Genomic DNA, 25,149 nt, shown 5'->3' with positions numbered 1-25,149 from the left:
GAGCCAAAAGTGGACCACTTTCCGATGTGCTCCAAAGGCGTACCAAAAGCGTACCAAAAGTTCGCTGTAAAGCATGCACGTATCAAGTGAATACGCATACATCACAATGCAAAAACATCATTCTCTTTGTTCGGGACAGCTGTAAGTAGTTCAAGCGCCAGGTGAATGACATTCTTCCTAAAAATAAAAAATAAAAAAATGCGTGACCTTTTCTAGAAATAGCTCGTGTGGTACGCTTTCTCGACAGAGCGCTCGAACGCTTCAAATCTGGCACAGTTCGGTACGGTTCGCTTTGGTTCGCTTTAGAGCGCTCGAACGCACCCTAAAAAACTCTGGACTTACTGTAAAACCAGAAAATTGTGCACGTATGTGAATTTCGTGATAGCCAAAATTCACAAATGCAAGCGAAAATTCTTATCTACACTACATTGTACAAGCATTGATTGCTAGCGGTGATTAATTAGTGAAAACTGCATGCCGTGAAAAAGGCCATCGGTTCCAAATTGAAAAAAAAAAATGTCATGCCGCAAATATTTGTTCTGCAGTACTTTCCACTTTAATATAGGATTTTTTTTTTTTTCAGAAAGCATGTTGCGCAAACTCTCTGTTTTACTTGATACATTTGTTACACAGCATTTCGGTAGGGTAAGCCTTACCCTTTTATGCAAATGTATTGGGAAATAAGCCATCCTATTTACTGCTTTGTGCTCAACAATAAGTAAATAAATAAATAAATAAATAAATAAATAAACAAATAAATGAATAAATAAATAAATGAATAAATAAATAAATAAACAAATAAATGAATAAATAATAAATAAATAAATAAATAAATAAAAGGCGTCATGAAAGGCGTGTTTGTCCTGTACCATTACATCGCAGTCATGACTGAATTAAAAACATCTGCTGTTGCTTTTCCAAACAGAGATTTTCACAAAGCTGGTAACAGTAATTGGCTCCCCCCCCCCCCCCATCTAAAAAAAAAAAAAAAAAAAAAAAAAAAAAAAAAAAAAAACATAATAAAACTAGAAATATCGCTATGGTGACTGGTATGCCTCCGCCATAATGCATGATTCTCCTAATAGGTCCACAGTACATGTGGACAATGTGTGACTCCATTTTCACAAAATTGGCAAAATATTAAAATGATATGTTTGTCACAAATGTGTTGAATGTTCACCTTCCTTGACCTAGGTTGTATTGGATGAATAGGAGAGTATGTACTGCTTTGGGGATTTAAGGACTTTGATTTGACTTTGACCCTTTCATAAGTTTAGGCATTGAGTAACTTTCAAGGTATGGAGAAAAAGTGCAATTTCTGTATTGAATAGTAAATTGTTACCATTTTCATCTGGCCTTTGACCCTAAAATTCATAAGAGAATCACTGTCAGGCAGAACATGCATAAATATGTACTAAGTTTCAAGATAACTTGAGCCACTTCCGAGATATGGAGGAAGAAGTAAGTTCAGCACTTTCACTTGACCTTTGACCTTTTTGGCAAAAACAAAAACAAAAACAAAATGTATGTACATGTATATAAACTATGTTCCATGAAGATACCTTGAACAATTTCCAAGATACGGAGAAAAAAGTGAAAGTTTAACATTTTTACTTGACCTTTTGACCTTTGACCTCATGACCCCCAAACTTTCACCAGAGAATCTTAATTGGGTAATACATGTATACGCTAAGTTTCAAGAAAATATCTTCATGCATTGCATAGATATGGAGGAATTAGTGAAATTTTAAGCATTTTTTAGTAACCCTGTCCACAAAATTCATTACGGACGGACAGGAGGACGGACAGCTTCTGGCAGAGGCATAACAAGAGACCCGCGGGTCTAGCGCTCACCTGAGTATCGCAAGTTCACCTTTCACGCAGTCACTAATCTAAATTATTCACAGCTCTACTAAAATTTGACCAGGCATTCTCAAGTAGAAGATGAAAATGTACAATAAGGGCCCACATTTTTTAAGATTCCTTAATTTGGGGGGATTGGGGCCCCCTGGGGCCCTCTGGGCGGGGCATGGTGCCCATTTTGATAAATTGAGATCCTGACGCCCTAGGGATGCTACCTGCCAAGTTTGACGAAAATCCATCATAAGGTTTTCAGGACCCATTTGGACCTTCCCAACCCCGCCCCCAAGAGGGTCACCCTGGATCTGCTATGAACAAACTTGAAACTACAGTCATTAATGTACTCACTCATAGTATTATCTTAGCTCTATAACTTCTGATTCTAGAGATGATTTTTAAGATTCCTTCATTTCGGGGGGTTTGAGCGCCCTGGGGGCCCCTGGGTGGGGAATGGTGCCCATTTTAACAAATTGAGATCCTAACCCCCTAGGGATGCTACCTGCCAAGTTTGGTGAAAATGGGTCATGGGGTTCTCAAGAAGAAGATGAAAATGTACAATTTAGGCCCCATTAGGACCCCTTCTCACTCCCCTCCCCAGGGTCCCGAGGGGGGCACCCCTGATTCTGCCATGAACAAACTTGAAACTACAGTCATCAATGTACCAACTCATAGTATTAACTTAGCTCTATCACTTCTGGTTCTAGAGAAGATTTTTACAGATTCCTTAATTTTGGGGGGTTTGGGCCCCCCTGGGGGCCCCCTGGGTGGGGCATGGTGCCCATTTTAACAAATTGAGTTCCTAACCCCCTAGGGATGCTACCTGCTAAGTTTGATGAAAATTGGTCTTGGGGTTTTCAAGAAGAAGATGAAAATGTAAAAAGTTTACACACGACGGACGACGGACGACGCACGACGCACGACGGACGACGCACAACGCACGACGCACGACGGACGCCGGAAGGAGGGCGATCGCAATAGCTCACTTGAGCCTTTGGCTCAGGTGAGCTAAAAATAAAAACGTAATAAGCAATTATGCCCACACAAGTAATTCCTGCAGCAATGCAGATGTGAAGGCTAACATTATGATTTAGTTAAAAACAGTGCAGCCACATATCTAACTAGAAAGTACAAGGAAAATGAAGCCCTACAATTCTGTCATGGTCACAAGTTTGATGCTGGCGGTAGTGACATGGTCCCTCACTTCTCATTCTAGGGCTTCCCAGACACACACAATGACATTTCAGCAAACACATCGATTTCTGACAAATTATAGGAGTCTGCGGAGAACTAAAACAACAGAAGGAAAAAAATACTGGCAGCAGCACAAAAATGGGAAGGCAAAGTTACAAGATGTTCCCTGCACATCGCCTTATCATGCTCATAATTTTCTAACAGTAGGCCTACATGTTGCACCAGACACAATTTTGGTCCTTCTTCTATGATTTACAGGAGAATCACAGGAGAAACTACAATGTATCTGTACAGTGTACTCCTGTGTTTACGAAAGACGGTTATAACAACATTCCGGTTACAAAAAAGTAAATATTAAGGAAGCAACATTATTCAATCTGTGTATATTTATTTTAGATTTGTTTGTTTGTGACGAAATTTTGAAATACCGGTAACGAAAGAAAACTGCTGGTCCAGTAGACTTCATTATAAAAGGAGTCTACTGTAGTTACCATATGCCAGAGGAAACTAGAAATGTCGCTATGGTGACTGGTATGTCTCTGCCATTATGCATGGTTCTTCCAACAGGTCTAAAATATGTCTTGATAATGTGGGACGACAGTTTCACATAATTTGCAAAAATTTAAATGACATGTTTGTCAAAAATGTGTTGAGTGTTTACTTTCCTTGAACTAGGTTTCATATGGATGGATGGCTAAATTGTTCAAGAGAGCAGGTATTCCAGGATTCGAGCACTTTCATTTGACCTTTGAACCTTGCCCTTTGACCCCAAGGTCCACAATTGTTTCAATAATCATTAACTGGTTAACATCCATTTTAATGGCAATCAATGAGCTCTTTTCAAAATAGGGGAAAAATTCTGACATTTGAATATTTTCCATTGACCTTTGACCCCATGGCAAAATATCTTTTCCTACAGCATCATTGTGCAGTAATGCGTGTATATAGACCTAGTGCATTGAGTAATCTCACAGGTATGGAGAAAAGTAATTTCAGTTTAAAATGGGAGAATTTTAGCATTTTCACTCGACCTTTGACCTTTGACCGCTGACCCCATAGCCCAAAACTTTCCAAGAGAATCTTTATCTGGTAATACTTGTGTACACCAAGTTTAAAGAAAAAACCTTCAGGCATTGCAGATATATTGTGGAAATAGTGAAACTTCACAAATTTGGCCCTCACCTTTGACCTTGAGCATGTGCATCCAAAGCTGATAGGCACAACTTTGTCCAGTTTCATTACAATACCTTAAAAGGTTCTCAAGTTACGCTGTCCACAAAATTGATTACGGATGGATGGATGGACGGACAGACAACCAGAAAACATTATGCATCCAACAATATTTTGTGACGGAGGCATAATCAACTTTTCTGTGACTACAGGTATGCATCATGGCCGAATTGTGAAGATTACACCAGGAAGGTGAGTCTTACACAGATCTTATCAGTCCAGCATGGCTGAATTTGTGTGTATCATTATGATATGGGTTACTTTTGTGATCTTACCCCTCATCTACAGTACTTTGAGCTTTTACCTGAAATCTACTCTCAGGAGTAATAATTCTATCCATCCCATGCAATGATAAGTCAACTATTTTGAAAATTTATCGATCACTGCCAAGTGCAGTCCCTTAAAGGCACAATTTACCATTTGCAGATGAAACAAAAACCAAGCATTAGTGCCTGTTTCTAAACAGTTCTAAAATGTGAGTTAGGAATAGACACAACCAATATAAAATGTTGAACCAGTATAATCGATGTTCAGTATCGTTAAATACACAAAATGTGAGAAGTTATATAATAAAAATGTTTTCAGACTAAACCGTCTACAAATATGGTTTCATGAGAAAAATAGTGATATCTCCTTATATTTTTAGGCTTTATCGCAAAAATGTTATATGGTAGGATGTTTTGTAACACAACTGGCCTACACATACGCATCAAATGTGACATCTTGAACTTTTTTAAAATCACTGCTCCCAAAGGTAAACAGGAACTTTAATACAACTCTAATCCCTGCATTAAAGGTCATGTATATTTGACCCATTCTGTCTCTTGTACACTGTTCAGCCTAATTAACTTATCAGGTGGCGTGGAGTTGCATGTGACATTTGAAGGTGTTGTGAATGGAAAAAAAAAAAAAAGAAGCTGAGTGACATTTTAATATCTAGAAATAAGCTGATACTGTAATTCCCTTCACGTCGTTGTCCTGTCTGATTCACATCTGTTTTTGACTCCTGATAAACAAGGCAAAACAAGTCAATACACTTTCTAGAATAGTCCAGTCCTGCAAATGTCAAGAATACAAAATCTATATAAACTTTTTTTTGGGGGGGAGGGGGGGATGGGGGGGAACCATTTCTGTTGTTTTGGATTACTTATGCTACAGGACTGCAGTGCACAGCTGAAGAAAATAGCAAAATACATGTAACTTGACATTTTCCAAGTGCAATAGAGCACCTCGCAGCATGAGCACTGTAGAAAGGTTGTCGTATGGGGTATGTGCATGAGTCTTACTAGCCTTTAAACAAGGCGACTCGCTCTGCGTGCCCCCGTATAGCGCGTTTACCCCACAAACCTGTTGGCCGGCGAGTGGAGCAAGCCGCCTTTATCCACTCGTTCATCAGGGATGTGTACTTTTGTCGTTGTTGTTGCTTTATATTCTTTGACAAATTTGCGTACAAATTTGACGCAGAAAATACACACGGCACCAAGGCAACCCGCGCGCGCTTGCTAACAAATTTAATATATTCTTTGACAAATTTGCGTACAATTGTTTAAAGGCTAGAGTCTTACTGGCTTTAATTTCTATCATTTTTGTTTTTCTTATAGTAATGACTGCTCCAAGTAGGGTTAGGTAAAGAATCAAAGAGAGAGAGACAGAGAGTGAAATTGATGCACTGAAAAATACAGTATGCTACCAAAGGTAATCATTTTCACCAAATTCTCCACCAAGCCATTGGGCAAGGACAGATACTGCATCATGCAAGTGCCCTTTCATGTTTTGGTTGCCTCCAACAAACAGGAATGTGAGGGATTTACCAGAGACCCTATACCATCAGGGGGGTGTTTCATCAAGTTAGTCAGCGCTGACAAGTTGTCAGTCTCTGACAATCACCATAGTAACAGTCAGTGACCAGAACATTTCATCCAATCAAAACCAAGGATTTTGCTGAAATTGTCAGCACTGACAACTTGTCAGTGCTGACTAACGTTGATGAAACACCCCCACAAGTGTAAATGTGACACTTAAAAAGTTCAAGATAAGAAACTCCTCCACCAGAATTTGATTCAAATTGTATATCTCCCGATTTTCTCTATCTCTCTCGCATCAAGGTTTCAGCATTGTCCTCCGTTGGGTTCATTATTGAATGCTGACAAGTCAACGGAACACATTAAAGAAAAATTTCACTTTGATGGATATTTCGCCATCTGATCACAAACCTTTGTTAAAGTCTACAAAAAAAAAGCCTCTAGAATTCATAGTTTATGAAGACTATACAAATATATCCTTGTCTATTGAAACAAACAAAAAAACAAATCTGTTTAATACTCTGAAAAATACTCATAAAATATGAACAGTGTATCCTCACTGTACCCTGATTGTGTCTAATTATCATTGGGGTAATTTCATTTTTCAATTCTTGAGATATTTCAATTCATATCCCGTCCACACTTGAGTTGTATGAGCTTGTGTGTGGGTGTAAGTGTGTGTGATTGTCTCATAATTGTAGGTTCTGTATCAACAGTACTCTATAAAAATACATGTTCACCTTCCGTCGTCTGCTACATCTACAAATTACTTTAAAATATTCATGCCGCCCTCAGGGCAACTGTAAAAATCACCACATCTTTGTCCAATTGGGCAATCTCCTTCCATAATTGTTTCATCACATTTCCACGAGACAAAAGATGATCTTCCTCCACCGCGGAGCCGATGTCCACCCGGAGGTCGTTCCCTGCCTTTATCACTCACTCCGCCTGCCTCCTCGCACAACAGCACAATCACCTATTAACCCGTTGAGGACGAGTCCCGAGTATACTCGGGCAGGTGTCTATGGGAAATGCGTGTTGTAGCAAAATCAGTCCGTCCTCAACGGGTTAAAATGTCTATCTTATCATTTCCTCCATGCAACAAAGAGCACACAGGTGGCATACAATGTATGACATGAGAAAAGTATACTCTTTTCCCCATACAATCCCTAACCACGCTCTCTCAGAAGCGTTCACATCGGTGAGGACCGGGCCTCGCCACTTCCGAATATTCACGGTGCTTGTGTCCCAACGGTATGACATTTTCATATGATGCTCGATGGCCCGGAGAGGTCGTACTTCCGCGAGGAACTTGGATACCACACGAAGAGCGCCAGCTGAAGGGCCCCTAGCAACATACCCAAGAAGTTTGGCAACTGAAATACAATAGGATGATAAAAAGAAAGTACATAACATGATACATCATCACGAATGTCACATAATGTTGGAGAAATATCTCAGTTTTTGACAGATACGAACTTGACAGATGCTATTAAGCTCTAAGCAAATATACAATTTGTCCTACTTAATTGTCATTAAAAATATTTTTAAAAAGAATGAAAATTTATATACAGCTGTAGCTATAAAGGTTCTATTGCCAAAGTCAGCTTTATGTGCATTTTTCTTCCTTTTTATGATCTCAGACTCTATACAGGCAACTTAACAATGCACCATAAATGAGTGCGTTCATTCAATTTTATTAAGTCAAAGGGGGAATTTGAGACAAAAATCATTTTCCTGTACCCATTATGTTGGTGTCTCTGATTTTCACTGCCAACTCATATTGTAGAAAGATAAGATTGAACTGGTAATCTTCATTAAAGCTCCAGTAAATCAGAAAGAGATTAGCCAAATCTTGTCAATTTGTGAAAGAAACAGGAACATCAACCTTCTAACATATAATGCCAATATAAGAGTCATACAAACTTTCTAGAGATCTAGAGGTTTCTGGATGTTATATGACTAAACTGTCTATGTGGACAAATAAAACAAATCAAACTGCCCTTATTGTCACCCTTGTCAACTACATTTTCTGTCCGACGGCTCACCTGGATAAAGGAGTCCTGCACTACACGGCCGTAGAGAAACCATTGGATGGAAACGACGAACCCCGCAAATGAGAGGGAGAACGGAAGGCTCTCTGTGCTCTTTGTCCGAACAACCTGCGACTGTAAAAATGAAAAAAGAAAAAAAAAGATTAGAGACAGGCATTTCTTAAAACAGGAGTTTCCCAAAGTGTATGTGGATTTAGGTAAAGCAGAAATATTAGTGTAACATCCAGTGATGGATCGAGGAAAATCAGACGGTTCATTCAAAAGTTAGCAACAGGCAAATTTTTGGTCAATCCTGTACACTGCCCTCTCCAGACAAGAACTTTATAGCATCTGCAGAGGAGCTGTACAAATATTGGAAAGTCACACTGATAAATTGATACAAATGAAGCATAATTATAAAGCTGTTAGAAATTAATCTATGAAAAGTGCACACTCCCTAAAACTTACTATGGAGATATGTTAACTCTTTTATGTGCCAAGTTCGCATGCCCAGCTCTCAGTCAGTCTATGGCGTGGCAAATTCACATAATCTGCTCAGCAAACGAACCCGCTAAAAACTGATCGATAAATTGCCAAATGCCACAGTACAATGAATGTGTTTCTTGCGATTCCATTCCTCTCATACATAGCTTACATTTTATGTGGTGATTTACTAACAAGCAGTGTTCCTTATTCAATTTGTGTGTAAATTACATGTTTTCATTACTTTTTTGTGTGCAAAAGTCATGCCTTTACAGTAATGTAGCTACTGGTCCTTTGATAGAAAGAGACTCATAGATTTGTCATACAATTTACATCAAAGAAAAGTTTGGCAGTCTCTACTACTCTGCTCACTACATGTCTAACTTAACAGAAATCTAAGTTACATAGATTTTTAAAAAAAAGAAAGAAAAAAGAATGCTTTCTCAAAGCATGATTACATTGGTGTCTCAGTATAATGTAACACACGTACAGATGGTTTCCACCATGGCACATAAAGAGTTAAGGCATTTATCATTTTTATATGCCTTCTGGATGAAGTGTAAGCCACATGCTCTTTCTGATAACCTAGAAAAAGGATTTTTTTTTTCTTTCCAAAGACAATTTTGTCTTGTTTTCTCTATGTTACTTGACTACTATGATGTCAAAATTTTGGTGGAGCTCACATTCGGTAAAGGGCAGCACACGGAATGTACTGAAAATACTGAAAATGTGTGTAAAATATCCCCAGATGTTGTGGGCATGCTTGTGGGACGGTTTAGAGGCCGAAGCAAGGCAAAGAGGCCAGTAATGCTGGTCATGCTTCCTCTAAAATGATGATAACCAGCCATTCATTCTGATAAAAGAGTTAAATTTGTGGGTACGAAGAAGACTGAGAAAGCTAATCAGTACACAGTCTTTCACATGGCAGCATGAAAAGAGAATTAAGTCAACAGTAATGGGGTTACTGGTGTAAGTTTTCCTGGTCTTTCTATATTGTTCTGCCACCACTTTAAAGGGGATGGCTAGTAACTGATCAGTGGGAATCAGAGGGAATGCTGGGGGATGATTGTTCCAATCCTTGTGGGATTCATTTTAGAGTACATTATATATTTATTGTTATGTAAAATTATTTGCTTCAGAATGGTCTCATATTCAAGTAATGTGCAGTTTAATGTTTCCAGGTTAGCATGCCTGTACAGTGATGGGGCATTAAACTGCACATTACTTGAATATGAGACCGTTCTGAAGCAAATAATTTTCACACAACAATAGATATACGATGTACTCTTAAATGAATCCCACAAGGATTTGAACAATCATCTCCCAGCATTCCCACTGATTCCAACTGATCAGTTACTAGCCATCCCCGTAAGTCAACCTCACATATTTTATATGCCTTGGCTATGATGCAAGCAATAAGATCACAGAACTTACCACAACGCTGAGTGGCGAGCCGTACATTACGACTGAACCGCAGGCAGCTACGAGACCGATGTAGTGGACTGCAGTCTCGGTCGTCATGGTAACAAACTTGATAGCACCAAGGGTGGGGTAGACAATGAGGGCTGCATATAGGAGCTTGGAATGGACATCTTTCTGCATTTTGCATAAATATCAGACATTGGCAAACCATCAACACTGAGCTAATAGAATGTCACATGATTGAATAAGCCCTAATACTAAATATCAGTGATTCTTACTGTGGCTTGTTACATTGCTAATCAATGACAGGTATGTTTTCTCCTTCCTTTTACAAACATTCATATAAAAAGTACCATAATTCAGTTTATATACATAATTCATAAACTTCACACTCAGTAGCATGTGATAAAAAAGAAGAACAGTGGAAGCTCTTTCTAACTGAGCTTGGGCAAAAATAGAAGTTGAGAAATTTTGGAGGAAAATTTCTCCCCAAAATATATATCTGGGTTCAACAGACAGTGATGGCCACTTTCTGAAAAACAGAATTGTAATGTGTTAGGCAATAAGATTTCAAATTAACCCTTCATGTGCATTGCTCACCTACTGACATGCATGCTGGAATACTTTCTTGCTGATGTCACAAATATTTGGAAAACTAATTGTCAGAGAATGCAGGTTTATATCCAGTTCCTAGTCTGATACCATGGTCTTTCTGTTGGACTATTTGATAACAAAGGCACATTGTTCCATCTGAATGGGTTTGCTATTGATTTTAACTCTGTGAAATCTGGGCGGATTACTGAATAGCAATTAAAAAAATTAGGATGTTGTTAAAGCTTAGTGCTGGAGCACATAAAGGGACAATGGATGCTATGGTCTCACCTTGTCATTTGTATTCAGGTAATAGACGATGATGTACAGAATCTGTAGAACTATGCCAACACCATTGGTGAGTATAACTGTCATATCTTCTGTTAGTACACCATACTTGGTCCACAAAATTGTACTGTGTGAATAATGAAAGAAAATGAATTAAAGGGATGGTATCTTTTGGTTGAGATGGGGATTCAGATTTTGACTTTTTGCAAAATAATTAGAAACCATTTATATAAAATATTAAGCATACGATTCTGAGAGGAATTATCAGTTTATTTCATGAAAATAAAATATTTCACATTTAAGTGGTTCCATATTATCTCACAAAGTTAAAACCTGAACCCACATCTCGACAAAACTATACCATCTCTTTAACAAGTTATGAAACACTACGTGAGGAGGATTTGTGGTCTTCTGACATCACAGCTGTACAGAAAAGAAAGGCTGTAAAGGGGCACAAATAATCTTACCAACACAAACAGCACAGCGCCCTCTTTTGACATTAAGTGGCGACAATCGTCTCGAGCATGCACGATCCCCTCTCCATAAATGTCTGAAATTGATGCTCCAAAATACTGATTTCCTGATTTTCTTTAATCCTCTAGACTTTCCAATGAAATAAAATGTGTCCTACTGAATACTTTATTTGTAAACCTTACCATAAGGAAAAAGTGAAATGCTCACCTGTAGCATCCATACAGACACAATTCTCAGAAATTATTTTTGATGTTTAGGTGCATTCACAAGTGAAACAGATTAGTTGGTTAACCAAATTAGATACAATTAAAACAACATAACATGGTTCAAGATAAGAAAGGTTTTGGGGTTTCAAACCATTCAAAAACTTCAGGGTCAAGCAACACCAAATTTAGATATTAAACTTCAGTACTTATTTGTGGAATAGAACAATCATTTTGAACATATTTTATTCTAGGTGTCACAATTAGTTATGTTATGAAAACTCTTTTGTAAATGAGTGCAGTTGATGCTACAATCATGGTTATTTTAGTCAGTATCCTTCAAAGAAGCTTGCAATATAAATCAGAGTGCTGAGCTTTCTGAAAGATCTCTTCTCAGAATATCCTAAAATAGGATTAATTATTAAAAGAAACAATGAATATCATAACTGTTCAGATGCAAGTAGGTAGAATATCAACAGTGTTTTTCAACTTACTTCACAACTGCTGCCACGAATGGGAAAACAGAGATGTTTTGTGTGTTGCCCTGAGAACGGATTTTCATGCAGATTTGTCTAGGAGTAGAGAGATCAAAGTGGCAATAACACAGATTAGGGGGGTTAATATATTATATCACATTTTCATATTAGGTGTTGTAAGTAGTCATTATTTCTTTCTTTTTTTTTTCTTAATTTCAATTTCACTGGTACCAGTAGTCCTCTATGTTTTTTATTTTGCTGAAAATGCTGTAGACTTAAACACAATTGTCATTTGAGCTTATTTATCTCACGTAAAACCAAACATAATTTCCAAGCAAGGAAAAACAAATAATCCAAGAAAGAAGAATTTTTTATGATAACTGCATCAAAAAAGCCTTTACAACTATTAAAGCCTACAAGGACAAATACAATGTACCATTATGCAGTAGAACTGATAGTGGTTCTGGTAAAAAGAAATAAAGAGAACCATAGTCAGTTCTCCCATCAGGCACATACTACTTTACGATCAGTGATGTACAGTTCTACCTCGGTTAATATGGCCATCAACGAATTGAATCTCTCTGTTATCCAGATGTTGGCTGGCAAACATTTTTAAAAATGTTTCCATTAAATCTCACTCATAACAACCACATGTTCAAACATTCTTGTATGAATACACGGCAGGACATATTCCAATCATTGCAGGGGACTGTACCTTAATCTCGCTACAACACTGTAGCTGAAAAATTACACTGTAGTATGATGATCATTTGTTTATAGACCTCCCAGACAGTGAAATAGCCCCACAGACATGACTATAAACAATCAACATTTCGCTTTCCAAAGAGAGATTATAGAGATTTATAGTTACCTCCAGTATTTGACACACCTTTATCAGCAGTAATCATATTACATGTATACAAGTACGGACAGCTACTTGGTATACATTGTAAATGAAAGAATAAATTTTTCATAACATGTGTATATTCCTAGCATGATATATGCTACGAAGTGCTGTATTTCAGCACATAGATGTATCTCCCTTATCTGGCCAAATCGCTTATCGACTGGATGCCCGCCGGTCCCGACGTGGCCAGTTAATGGAGGTTGAGCTGTGCTTACATTCCGGTAAGGAAGAGACCGATGGTGCAGATTGTAGCACACAGCGACAACGCATCTTTGTATTCCATCTCGTGTCAATATCCAAAGCTTTGAGCAAGACACTAAAGCTAGGACAGCCTGCCACTCCAGTTTCTTCCTGCGCTCTTCCTGCAAACAAACAAACAGACCAACAAAGTGATCAGTTGCAAGTTGATCTCCTCTGATGGAAATATCCCGACCACTTTAGTTTTGCCACAACATCACTTCTCTAGTTTAGTGATTCAGATATATAATATCTTTCTAACAGACACCCCATTTAATAGCCGACTTCACCACTGATTTAAAACTAAAGTTGTTTTAAATCCGTTTTAATGAATTACACAATTTCAGGGTTTTTCAGTTTTTCATTGTCGCACTTCGCTTCAATAGACATGGCACTAGTCACTCTCCCCTTTCCTAATTCTGTTCAGAGACTTTTGATGTACAAACATACTTAGGTTTCTTTTGTTCATGTCACTGTTTTGTATCTTGTTTATATCATATTTTGTACCAGTATTTCATTTGTTGTAGTACAGTGTATTTGTACCTTGTAAACAGGGCACAGCTGGAAAGCAGTTATCAAACAAATGTGCTTCGCCTTTATTAAAAAAAAAAAAAAAAAAAAGTTCTTCTTTTTTTCTTTTTCTTTTCATCCTTATCACCACAAAGAAAAACTGTTAGAAGTATTCATTCATATCAGGCATCACAGAGTGGGACTCTTTGTCATCAGCAGTCACTTATCTTAAAAATAAAGATAGGCCGACATTGTGATTTAAAAACAGCAGTTCTCCATATTAAATAATCCTGCACTCATATCCAATGCATTGAGCAAGGCAAAGCAATCAAATATAACTTTTAGCTTTTCCCTCTGCACCATCAACATCGACGCACTCCCTATCTGGTTGGTCCCTACACTAAAGCAGCAAATAAAAATAGAGAATAGCTTCTTCTCCTGGCTTCACCCGATACATAAATCTTGAACAAGTTTTTGCCAGACGCAGAACATTCATGGTCTTTCCTAGTCTAGTAGGATCTACTGGCTGCATTACAAATATCTATCTAGGCCTAACCCCGGCACGGGGCGCTGTAACACGGTACATATTGCCATTGGGGTCGCTGCTGTGGTTACATTACAAACACACAGGTCACAGCATCAGTCCGTATTTTTCTTCACCTCGCTACAATTACAAACTGATCATATAAATTTTATTGTAAAGAGTTAACATAACATCGTGATATCAGCCTTGGTTGTGCTAGTGAGAAAAAATAAAAGTGTAGAGTAGGGCCTAGTTACTACTACTAGTTACATTTGGGTACAACTTAGTCAGGTTCTTAGCCTAAGAGTAAGACTTAAGCTTTACAAATGTATGTCTTTTAACATAGGCCATGGCCATAACATATAGCATAGGCCTAAGGCCCAAGGGCAAGATTCATGATTGTTGAATTGACAAACACGTTTCCTTGCACGTGGGACTGAAGCGACTATTGAATTGCTTGTCCCGATGAATTACACAGCTGTTTGTCAGAATTCACAACACGCAGACCATAATTTGTAACGACGTGACATCCCCCAGTTGACTACACGTGAGAAGAAATGTATGAAATTCTAATGACATAATTCTTCGTCTGCATGACTAAGAAATACGTTACTTACCTAGAAGACTTGTTTACTGTGACTGTCTGTGTGGACCGAGTTCGCTTCTAATCAAAATGTACGAGAGCTATACACAGTGTATAGTGCTCAGCAAAACCAGTGCTATGACACGTCGTCGATTCGTTGTTTTGCGACGTCTTGCTTGAAGAGATCGACAAACAACCGCGTGAAGCTTATACCCACCTGCCACGTCAACGTGGAGCTAGCTGCTAAGAGTTGTTATAATTCCGAAAGTTCGTTGGTATAGGCCCCGGGTATAGGCCTATATACTTAATTCGAATAAAAACCAAAAATGAAAATTAGGTTCGTTATTCACAAGGTTCGTCACCAATCCAAACACACTAGCGTTTATACAAAAAGAAATTCGATTAAATTCAATTCGCTCTTTTCAATTTTCATTTCCATACAACAAAGAGTGAAACAAAATACAATTAAAACATGCATTACACAAACATAAAGTTTGATTAATTTGAATTTAAAAAAAAAACATAACGCAATGTGTATCGTAAAATAGGTCCTATGTAAAAACTTTTGTACAATTCAATAACCATAATACGATATGAGAACACCAATAAATACTTTGAAAGGTGTGATGACAGAAAGGAAGTACCGGTATGGAAAAGAGTGGTCCACTGTTCAAAAAGCAAGACTTGATTGTAATACGTGGAACACTCATAAGTAAATGTTACTATACATCCGTATCAGGACAATTAGCCGTGAGGGCAATTACCCCCCCCCCCCCCTGCTAAATAGGCTACTGGTTGTGATAAGGTTAGAGTAAAGATTAGGTTTAGATTTAGAGTTATAAAAGTTAAGATTAGGTTTAGGTTTAGGATAAGGGTCAGGGGAAGGGTCTGGGGTAGGCCCTAATTGCCCTAGGGGTAGGGCCTAGGCCTAATTGCCCTATAGACCCCTTGAAAACAAACGTACGTCATCGTTATATAGACAATTATTTAATTCGTTTATCAGAACGAAAGTTCGTTGGAAAATAAAATAAGGATCGTTATTCCGAATGTTCGTTCTTGGGTTGCAAAATAGTCCAAAAATGAAATAGGGCCTACCGTTCAGTTTTACCAAAGGTTCATTAATCCGCCATTAAATCCACAATAAACCTCATTTCATTTTCGGATTAACCAACCTTCGGAATAACAAACTTTTTTTTTTTCCATTTTCAGATCAACGAAACTTTTATTTTCGGATTTATAAGGCCTAACGAACTTTCGGAATAACGAACCTACAAAATAATGAACCCTATTTCACTTTTCGGATCAACGAACCTTATTTTATTTTCGGACCGATAAACTTTCAGAATAATAAACCTTGTTTCATTTTCGGATTAATTAACAACCCTTCGATCTACCGAACCTTAATTTTCGGAATTCGCGAACCTTCGGAATTGACTTATTCACGTACACACACACACACACACACACAATATTACACTCACTGGGGCGGATCCAGGAATTCAGTAAACTTGGTATCAAGGGGGAGGCGCCTTATATACAAAATTAAAGGGGGCGCACGTCCCCCCCCCCCCCAAGCTTTTGCCTTTTTTTTCTTAATAAAGATGGGGTGCGCATCCGGTGTGCCCCCTCCCCCCCCCCCCCCGGATCCGCCACTGCTCACTACAGGCAAATTTAGGGGTCGCATTTGACACTTGAGGTGTGATTCTACCAATCTGTATTTATTGCTCTTTACAAACAATATCTATATGTGCAATACAAGAGTACTTCATATACAAGCTTTACAAAGTATATAAAAACATTTATCATATTCAACTGATGTAAACAGACATGAACATGTGCCAAATTGTATAAAACACATTGAATTCGTGAATAATTTTTGAAGTATTTACTCATTAGAAAAACATTGGATTGAAATGTTTATAATCTTGTCATATCATTGGTATAACAATCGAGTTATGGATACATACAGTCAGCTGACTAGCACGTGTCTAGGGTCTATTAAAAATCACAAGTTTGATCATTACTGTAAAACCCTATGACGTTTGTACAATCCACGTAAAAAAAAAATGAAAGAGACATCCACTTAACATGTTCGGATCGGATATGGTAATAAGAAACTAGTTAAACATAGTTTACGTCGTATAACACGTTTTCATTCAGCGCACCTAAAGCTCTAATGATTAAGGAAAGTTGACTGTGATAAAGGTAGAATAAATAAATCAAACGGAAATGTTCAAATTTTAATGCAAATCAATACTTAAATTGAGGAGCTAAGGAATTCAGAAGTGCAACATAGGCCCATGTTTTATTTAACAACGATATTGATCACACAATTACAGATACACAGTAGATCGCATGGTGCTGTCATTCTAATTGAGCCTTCTGTTGACCTATATTATTCGCGAACCTTCACTGAAGTTCCTGTTGTTGTACGAAAACAACAGTTTGTATCCTCTGTAACAACTTGTCACATGTAGGCTTTTTTTTTTTTTTTTTGAAATTGTGATCGGTAAAGGGTCAGTGTTGAAGGTGCTGATTATTTGACCATTATGCGGGGAAATATATACATGTATACGCATATAATATTCTTACAACAGTTTACCTGTACAATAATGATGCTTACGTGTTCAAACCTAGTGGGAGTGGCTTGAAGTGACGGCATCATAATCTATTATATTAATGCATGCGTGAGGTAGCGACTTTTTACTTTACTGTTTCGCGAAAACAAATGACTTTTGAGATTACATTTCTTGTTGTTTTATGTTCGATTTGATTTCAGTTCGTCGATTTAAAGCTTTTTGAAATTTTTTTTTAACAATTTAGAATAAAGTTGAGTTTCCAGATGTTGGCGTTTGGAGCATATACATCTGACCGTGGCCTGTACTTGTGGTGAAGAAGAAAAAGTATAGATTTGCTTTCATTAGCAGTTTACTAAAATATAAATTCATAAATGAATCATTTATGACAAGACTGCAAAAATGAAACTGATGAGACCTTGCGGCAAGTCGATTCTAGCGTGAATAAATAGATCAGTCAATTCTAGCGTTCTACAGAATCATTCGCCGCATATTCAGTGATATTGTTGTTGTTTTTCTTACTTCTAAAGACTTGCCTACTGAAATTCAAGCATACAGAGATTAGTAATATATAGGCAGTACTTCTTTCATGTTTTATCATGTTATCATTATGTTCCCTTCCGGGGTATAGGTAATACTTTTGGCCAAAATATTCTCTAAAAAAAAAAATCGAGTGAAAATTTTCACTCTTAAAGGAGTGCATACAAAAAAAAGAGTGAATTTTGAGTGAATTTTGAGTGAAAATGTTAATTTTCACTCGTTTTAGAGTGACCTCAGGGATCACTCCAAAATCTTCGAGTGATCCCTGAGGTCACTCCAAAATGAGTGAAAATGAACATTTTCACTCAAAATTCACTCCAATTTCACTTTATATTCACTCTTTTTTGTATTCACTCCTCTAAGAGTGAATATTTTCACTCGATTTTTTTTTTTAGAGAGTGATATGTATATATTGTAAGAGTGAGCAGTTCATGCACTTTAATCTGTTTAACATATCCACCATGTAATCGATATATAAATTTGTTCGCTGCATGGAGATCATAATGATGGAGAAGAAAAGAATTCTGTACGAAACTGTAAAAGTTATTTGGCTTACAGAGTTGAAAATGAGAAGCTCCGTTTGAAGAAATTGTAACAATAATGCCATACTAACTTTAGTCTTTTACTAAATAGTCATGGCACACTCAGTTCGTATGCTATTAGTAGGGCCTATCCTTGGACATGTTGATACGTAGAGTAACAGCGGGTATAGATGTGTCTCTCTTGACAGCGCTTGCAGACAAACTGTCTTTTGCATAAAACATGTTGTAAAAAGAAAAGAACAAGAAAAATTTTCACAATTACGCTTGCGCAAGACTGCTCATTAACATTCAAATATTATGATGCACATATTTATGCTAATGTTGTTCCTGACAACTGGAAAGCTTGTAAGAGGCATGCTCAACATACCAACAACTATAATGTAAAATTGATTAGAATTATTGAAATGAGTTGCGTATGTACAGGTCGAGGGATGTTGCTATACCTTCAGAGGAGACGATGATAATCCATAAATCTAAATATGACAAAACAAGACTCATCATGCCTTCTCTAAAAGTGGAATGTAATGCACTTCAGCATGAAAGTCATGTAATGACTGTCCAAACTTAATGCCTTCGCATATCAAGTTACCGCCATGATCTATTACAATAATAATCAGCATTAAAATAACGACGATAATAATGACGGCAAGTCAGTTGTAAAGCTGGACACAGTACAATTATGTACTAATGGAGAAGACAGTAAAATCTTTTGAAGGGTAATTATATTTTTGCATTTTTATTCACACTTTCAGACTTTTAATCAACCATGACATGGACAAGAGTACAATATTATATAATACATGCGCGAAACTGCTGCACGATCTTCTTAATTGAAAATGTTCGACCTGAGAAAAAAATTCAAAACCTTCTTACGTCAAATTTATGAATAGTCATTCGATTATTCCTTTGTCTGTGACACCTATTCACTTTATTTTACAATCACGATTGTCAGTGATTGTGTTATATCTCCATACTCTGAATAATATGCGTTTTGCATGTTTTAGTCATTTCTAAATACCATATATTTCAACGGACTTGATTAAAAGAGCTGTAAGCTAAAAGCAAGTTGTCTCGAATATAAAAAAACAAACCAACACCATACATTTGTTTTGCATTGTAATCCATAGTAAGTAAGTGGTGGGCTAAAGTTTTCATCTTATAAGAAAGTTACAGTGAAACAATATCACATAACTCTAATGAAATAAGTAACAGGACGTTTTGAATTGTTTTAGATATGACAAGGTTAAATGTATTATCTGAGAGCTTTACACAATCGTTTCTGACACTCTTATATTTTTAATTTGGATTTTAAGAGCGAAGTATATCTTTCCCAAAATTTTAACAGGCAGTAGGCGTACTATTTTATTCCAAGATGATCCACATCACCGGCGCCTTTTGTGAAAAGAGGTAGATTTTTTTTTTCAAAACCCATAATGATGAAGGAAATGATAAATCCTCCTTTAAAAGAAATAATTTATACTTGGATAAACTTCGTATATACAAATTCACTTGGACTTGATTTAGCGGAAGCGTTCAATCAGCTTTGCACATTATGACAACTTTTTTGCTCATAATCATCATGGTTTGTCTTCTCTTGACAATTGAAATCACAGTCAACAAGCAGCAGGCGATAACAAATCGAAAGCTACAGCACGTGGAAATATTCAAATGAAATACAGACATTTGAAATCCTGTCGTGCTAAGCTGTTAACAGTGACACGGGCATGACGGAGCAAATAGGCCAATTTTGAGCTAAAACGAATAATAGTCCCAGACAGGTAAAAGACCTAGTGTACAATCACACTACTCAAGTACGGTATAACCTGTCTATATCGACCACCGTCTACAGCAACCACCTGCATGTCGTATGCGACAACTCAACACAATTCCCCCAACGAGAAAAGCCATGTTAACGGCCCTGTCTATAGCGGGCACCTGTCCAATCTTTTCTTCTCCCTTGGGGTGGCCGCTTTAGACAGGTTTGACTGATGTATACGGAATTTGCGCTGAATCCAGCAGATAGTTTCAGTATGATGCTCGCCACAATTCTAGTCCTTTGTGACGTAGATGTTTTCGTTGGTTACCTCTTTAATCGACGCACATTGGGACTCGGCCGAAGATCTATACCCTATTGCTCTTCGGCCATTGCTGGTCTCCACGTAGCCTATCATGTACATATAGTCCTTGGGCTTCCGGTAGTTGACGTAATCAGAAGGAGATGGCACATCGTAGAAAGACTCAAAGGAGCGCACAGATGATGACTGCCTGGGAGCGAATCGGTCCGTCAACGCTTCGTAGGATTCTGACCCACGTGTGCTGAAAGTCGTCAAGGACGTTGGGTCGCTGGAGCGCGCGAAATTGCGGGATCTTGAGTGAAATTTTCCCGAATGGTCCACAACGGCGATTGGTTCGGGAACGCCGGTGCAAGCGCGTTCTTTGATAGACGAGTTGATATTCTTGGAGCAGCAGAGACAGAAGGTGATCACGCAGAGCGCTACAGTGGCCTGGAAAGTCGTAACAATTGCAACAACCATGGGAACGGAACTGCATCCCGAGTCGAAGGGAGGAGGCATATTGTGAGGATGCGATCCAGCATCTGAATGAGGGCTGCGTGTGGTGTTGATGCTGGGCTCAAAGGATGGCTGTTTTGGCTTCTCATGACACGGGCACGCAAGGACCAACCGGGCCGGAAGCATTTTGACACTGTTCAAGGACCTGCGGACAATGCATCTGTAGGTGCCGTGGTCGTAGGCCTGTAGGTTGTGGACGATTAGAGATCCTCTACCAGAGATGCCATAGCGAGATGAGTTCGACATCACCAGCTTCCCATGGGGTGTCAGCCACTTGACACTGGAAACATTGACGTCGTGGACGTGAATTGGACAGTCGATTATTGCTGATGACCCTAGCAATCCCCATGTTTGTGGCGGCCCCTGTGGTTCCTCCACAGCAGGTTTTTCCTTGGGATTTGGGGAATTAGTCCTGGGCGTCACTGCGGAAGTGGAGTCATCTTGATGGGCGTGGTCCGATCCATCCTCACCGTTATGAGGCCAAGATGGATCATGACTGCTTCCATTTCCAGGAAACCGCCGTGGATTATCGACAAACCATGAGTTGGAGTTGGAAGCAGACCCATCAGAATGCCTTGGCAGCTCGGTGACGCCACCTTCTGGTGTCTCTTTATTTACTAGATAGGTCATTTTCGAAGGAGAGGCGGGAGAACTGATATCCCATGATGCACCTGTCCTACCGCCACGCCCAAGATATTGAGTTGCTGCTTCTTGATCAGGACCTACAGTTACACGAGGTGTCAAAGGTGCTAATTCGGAGTTCTCCCATGTTGTTGTGGAAGGGTAATGCGGCCGCCCTGTGTCCGCAGTGCCTCTTTTAGACCCACTCCCTTGGGAGCCCGTCTTTGGGGCAGGGCTGACTAGATGTTCCGACATCGTCTCCGAGTATTCACTATAGTCTGATTCTGAATCAGAAGGAGCAGCATTGTTGTTCTCGCCGTTGGCATCAGCTCTCGGATCACCGTCTTCACGGCTTACTGGTGGAACGTAGCCTCCTCCTCCACCACACTGAAGTGGAGTTTGGATGCGATAAATCGGTGTGCCGTGCAGGGAACTCGGAGTCTGACACATCGCATAACTTTCGTAGGCGTCGTACAGGTTCCGGCGCAACCAGTCGCGTAAAAACTCCATCCGACAATCGCAGATGATTGGTGCGTTATGCAACCTAAGATGGCTCATCGCTGGTACATAGGGTAACACATTTGGTAGCGTCTGCAAAGGATTGTCAGCCAGCGATATGGTACGTACCTTAGTAAGGCCACGGAAAGCTCTTTCTTGAACTACAGAGATGCGATTGCCATAGAGGTAGAGTCGTTGCAAGGACTGTAGCGGAAGAAATACACTATTCTGCAAGACGTTGATTCTATTGTAATTGAGCTTCAAACTCAATAAATTTGTCGTACCAGTAAATGCTCCTCTGGCTATTATTTCGATGTCATTGTTCGCCAGGTAGAGCTTCTTCAAACCAGTCAATCCAGTGAACATTCCAGGAAAGAGATGACGCATTCTGTTGACGCGGAGATCGAGTACCTGCAGCTCACCGAGGTTGCCGAAGGCTCCTGATGCAACGTTCGCAATGGCGTTCTGGCGCAGGTCAAGAATCTTGAGTCGGGGGAAGCTCTGGAAGGCCTGGATCTTTAGGTGAGTCAGCTGATTCTCGGCCAGATTGAGATGTCTGGTGTCCCTCTTGCAGCAGGGATCCGGAACGCATTGTAAGTGGCGGCCATTGCACGAAAGCCTGCCGTACCGTGGTGACGATTCACATTCGGCGTCGCATGTTTGAATGTCTCTGGCATGGACCACGGAGAAGCTTTGCTGAATGACGAGGAGTATGGGGATGATACTGCGTGCGGTTATCTGTGACGTCATGCTAGAGCACTGGACTTCTCCGCCAAGTAGAGAACTAGAAGAGAAATGTACAAGACAGAAAAGGGTTTATTGATATAGTCAGCATGATTTTGTCGTCGTTTTTACGCTATTGATTGCAATTTCAAAAGAATTTCGAACAATTTCAACTTCGAAAGAATCTGTGAAACAAAATACATGGTTTTCCATTTTCACCTGTATTCAGCATTTTTTTTTCCGCTGCGAAAAAACAACAACAGCGACAACAACGAAAACAAAAATAACAATAACATAGCAGTCGCTGCACGAAAGCATGCCAAGCAGGTAGGACAAGGGTTGTGACTGTCGATTCACATAGGTACTTGTCATATCCCAAGGCAAGACTGCTATGAGCAACAGTAGGGATGACGGTATTCTCAAGGAATTGAAAACAAGGAGTTTGCGATCATTTGTTACAATGCCACATCTCTGCACGCGCCAAGTAACGTGTTCGACTCAGAATAGTATGCGCACGGCTCTCATGTCCATGAGATTTACAAGTGCAAGAACTATTAGATTCGGGTAATTCCTCAACATTATAGCTCAATTTGCAATTGAGCGGGTTAAAAAACTTCCAGTTTTTGCCTAACTTCTTATACAATATCATTTTTATCTTTTTTGAAAGTTTGTCGTACGCATGCATACCAAAGTGGCCTGCAAGTGAATAATTCATTGATATTGAAATGAAGACTTATCTACAAACGGAATTTATTGCGATAGCCATGTGAATTAAAAATACCCGGGATTCGAGTGTACTATAATAAGCCAATCGCAGTTCTACTTTGCGCATGAGCAGAAGAACGGTCATTCGTACCAACAGGCATGTTGATGTTTAATTTCACTGGGATAAGCATCTGTGGTGTAATGATTATTCATGTAATCCTTATAAATGCTGCTTGCCAGCACATCCACCTGACAGCAAAAGTGGTACGGTATTTTGGCAATATCAATAGAAAGGGATTGTTAATACATTCAATGCAAAATAATGAAATGGATGCTTTCCCAAGTGCTACTTGGTCATCTGGTCTATGCTAGTTCATTCCTTGTTTGAACAGGATCAATGAATTCCATAAATTGTTATATAAAGCTTACTCATTATGTCGCTCAAAAAAAAAAAAAAAAAAAAAAAAAACGAGTGAAGTGCCCCTAACCGACTGAGAAAAAACAAAGGTCATTCGGACCAATGTGCTTGCCCAGGAGCTAACTCCGAACTGGCTTATAAAGATACTTGTCCTTGAACAAGACACTTCATCTTAATAACCCGCCCTCATGTATAAGCGTGTATAATTATGATATGAAGTCTGCTGGGATCTATCATCAGTAGAGGGGTAACCCACTGGCTTGCTCCCCGGGGAGTAGAGCGAATGCACTCTATAGGTGCAGATGTAAGTCCAGTGACCCTGGGCCCTGTTTCATGATATTTTTTTTTTTCGCAAAAGTTACGCATGACTTTACGAACAACTGGAATATGAAGTGGCAATATGTGTGCCCATTTTTTTTTTCTGACGTTTTAACAAAGTAAGACTGTGTATCAATATTTCATCTAAATTACAATGGATCAAAAATGCACTTTCAACTATAAATGTGCATTAACATGTAAGAGTAATCATTATCATCTGCAAATTTCAATTTTAGCTATTGAAATTAACAATGATCAGGAAACCACTTGGCTTGCCATATTTAAGTCGTTCGTAAAGTCATGCGTAACTTTACGAACAGCTTTACGAAACAGGGCTCTGGTAATGATGTGGTATAAAATAATTCGAGTACCACCCACTCATGAGAGCGCCATTCCTTCTTTTCCCTCTTTAAAAAATTGTACAGTATATCATATTATCATGATGATATATGTGAAATGTAATTATGTAAACTGCTGTGGCCATTATACTTGTTTTCATATCAGTCCCTGTTTCTGTCATCATCAAAAATGGTAATCATTGAGCCACCGAATTTGTGCTGTAATCATCGTTATTATCATTATTTCTTCATCATCATTGATAATCCATTCCATTGCAATTATTGGTACGGCATGAATTCGCACTGTAGCGATTTACACAAAATGTTCCGCGATGTGCTCCAAAATTTCTGTTTTGTGATTTTGATCTTGTTGTTCATGTTGTTGCTGGTTGTTTTGCTTGTTGTTGTTGTCGTTGTTGTTAAAGGCACGTGCTAGAGCGAGTCACACAGTGAGAAGGTCATCACACTACACCCAATCCGACATTAC

The 25,149-nt window shown here is 38.8% G+C and overlaps 2 protein-coding genes across 2 annotated transcripts; both read right to left on the bottom strand.

Annotated features, from left to right (window-relative positions):
- Nucleotides 1-7,348: 7,348 nt before the first annotated feature.
- Nucleotides 7,349-13,243, bottom strand: LOC140240284 (sugar transporter SWEET1-like). Its single transcript, XM_072320068.1, has 6 exons — nucleotides 13,176-13,243; nucleotides 12,072-12,149; nucleotides 10,904-11,027; nucleotides 10,034-10,195; nucleotides 8,132-8,251; nucleotides 7,349-7,459 (listed from the first exon to the last, which is right to left on the bottom strand). The coding sequence occupies exons 1-6, from the start codon at nucleotides 13,241-13,243 to the stop codon at nucleotides 7,349-7,351; spliced, it is 663 nt and encodes a 220-aa protein (XP_072176169.1).
- A 7,276-nt stretch (nucleotides 13,244-20,519) lies between these two features.
- Nucleotides 20,520-22,910, bottom strand: LOC140239846 (uncharacterized). Its single transcript, XM_072319669.1, has one exon. It carries the CDS (start codon nucleotides 22,908-22,910, stop codon nucleotides 20,520-20,522), a length of 2,391 nt encoding a protein of 796 aa, XP_072175770.1.
- Nucleotides 22,911-25,149: the final 2,239 nt, after the last annotated feature.

Source organism: Diadema setosum, chromosome 16 (assembly GCF_964275005.1).
Source record: "Diadema setosum chromosome 16, eeDiaSeto1, whole genome shotgun sequence".
Classification (NCBI taxonomy): Eukaryota; Metazoa; Echinodermata; class Echinoidea; order Diadematoida; family Diadematidae; genus Diadema; species Diadema setosum.
Note: the sequence above shows the minus strand (reverse complement) of the source record. Positions and strands in the feature narration are given on the sequence as shown.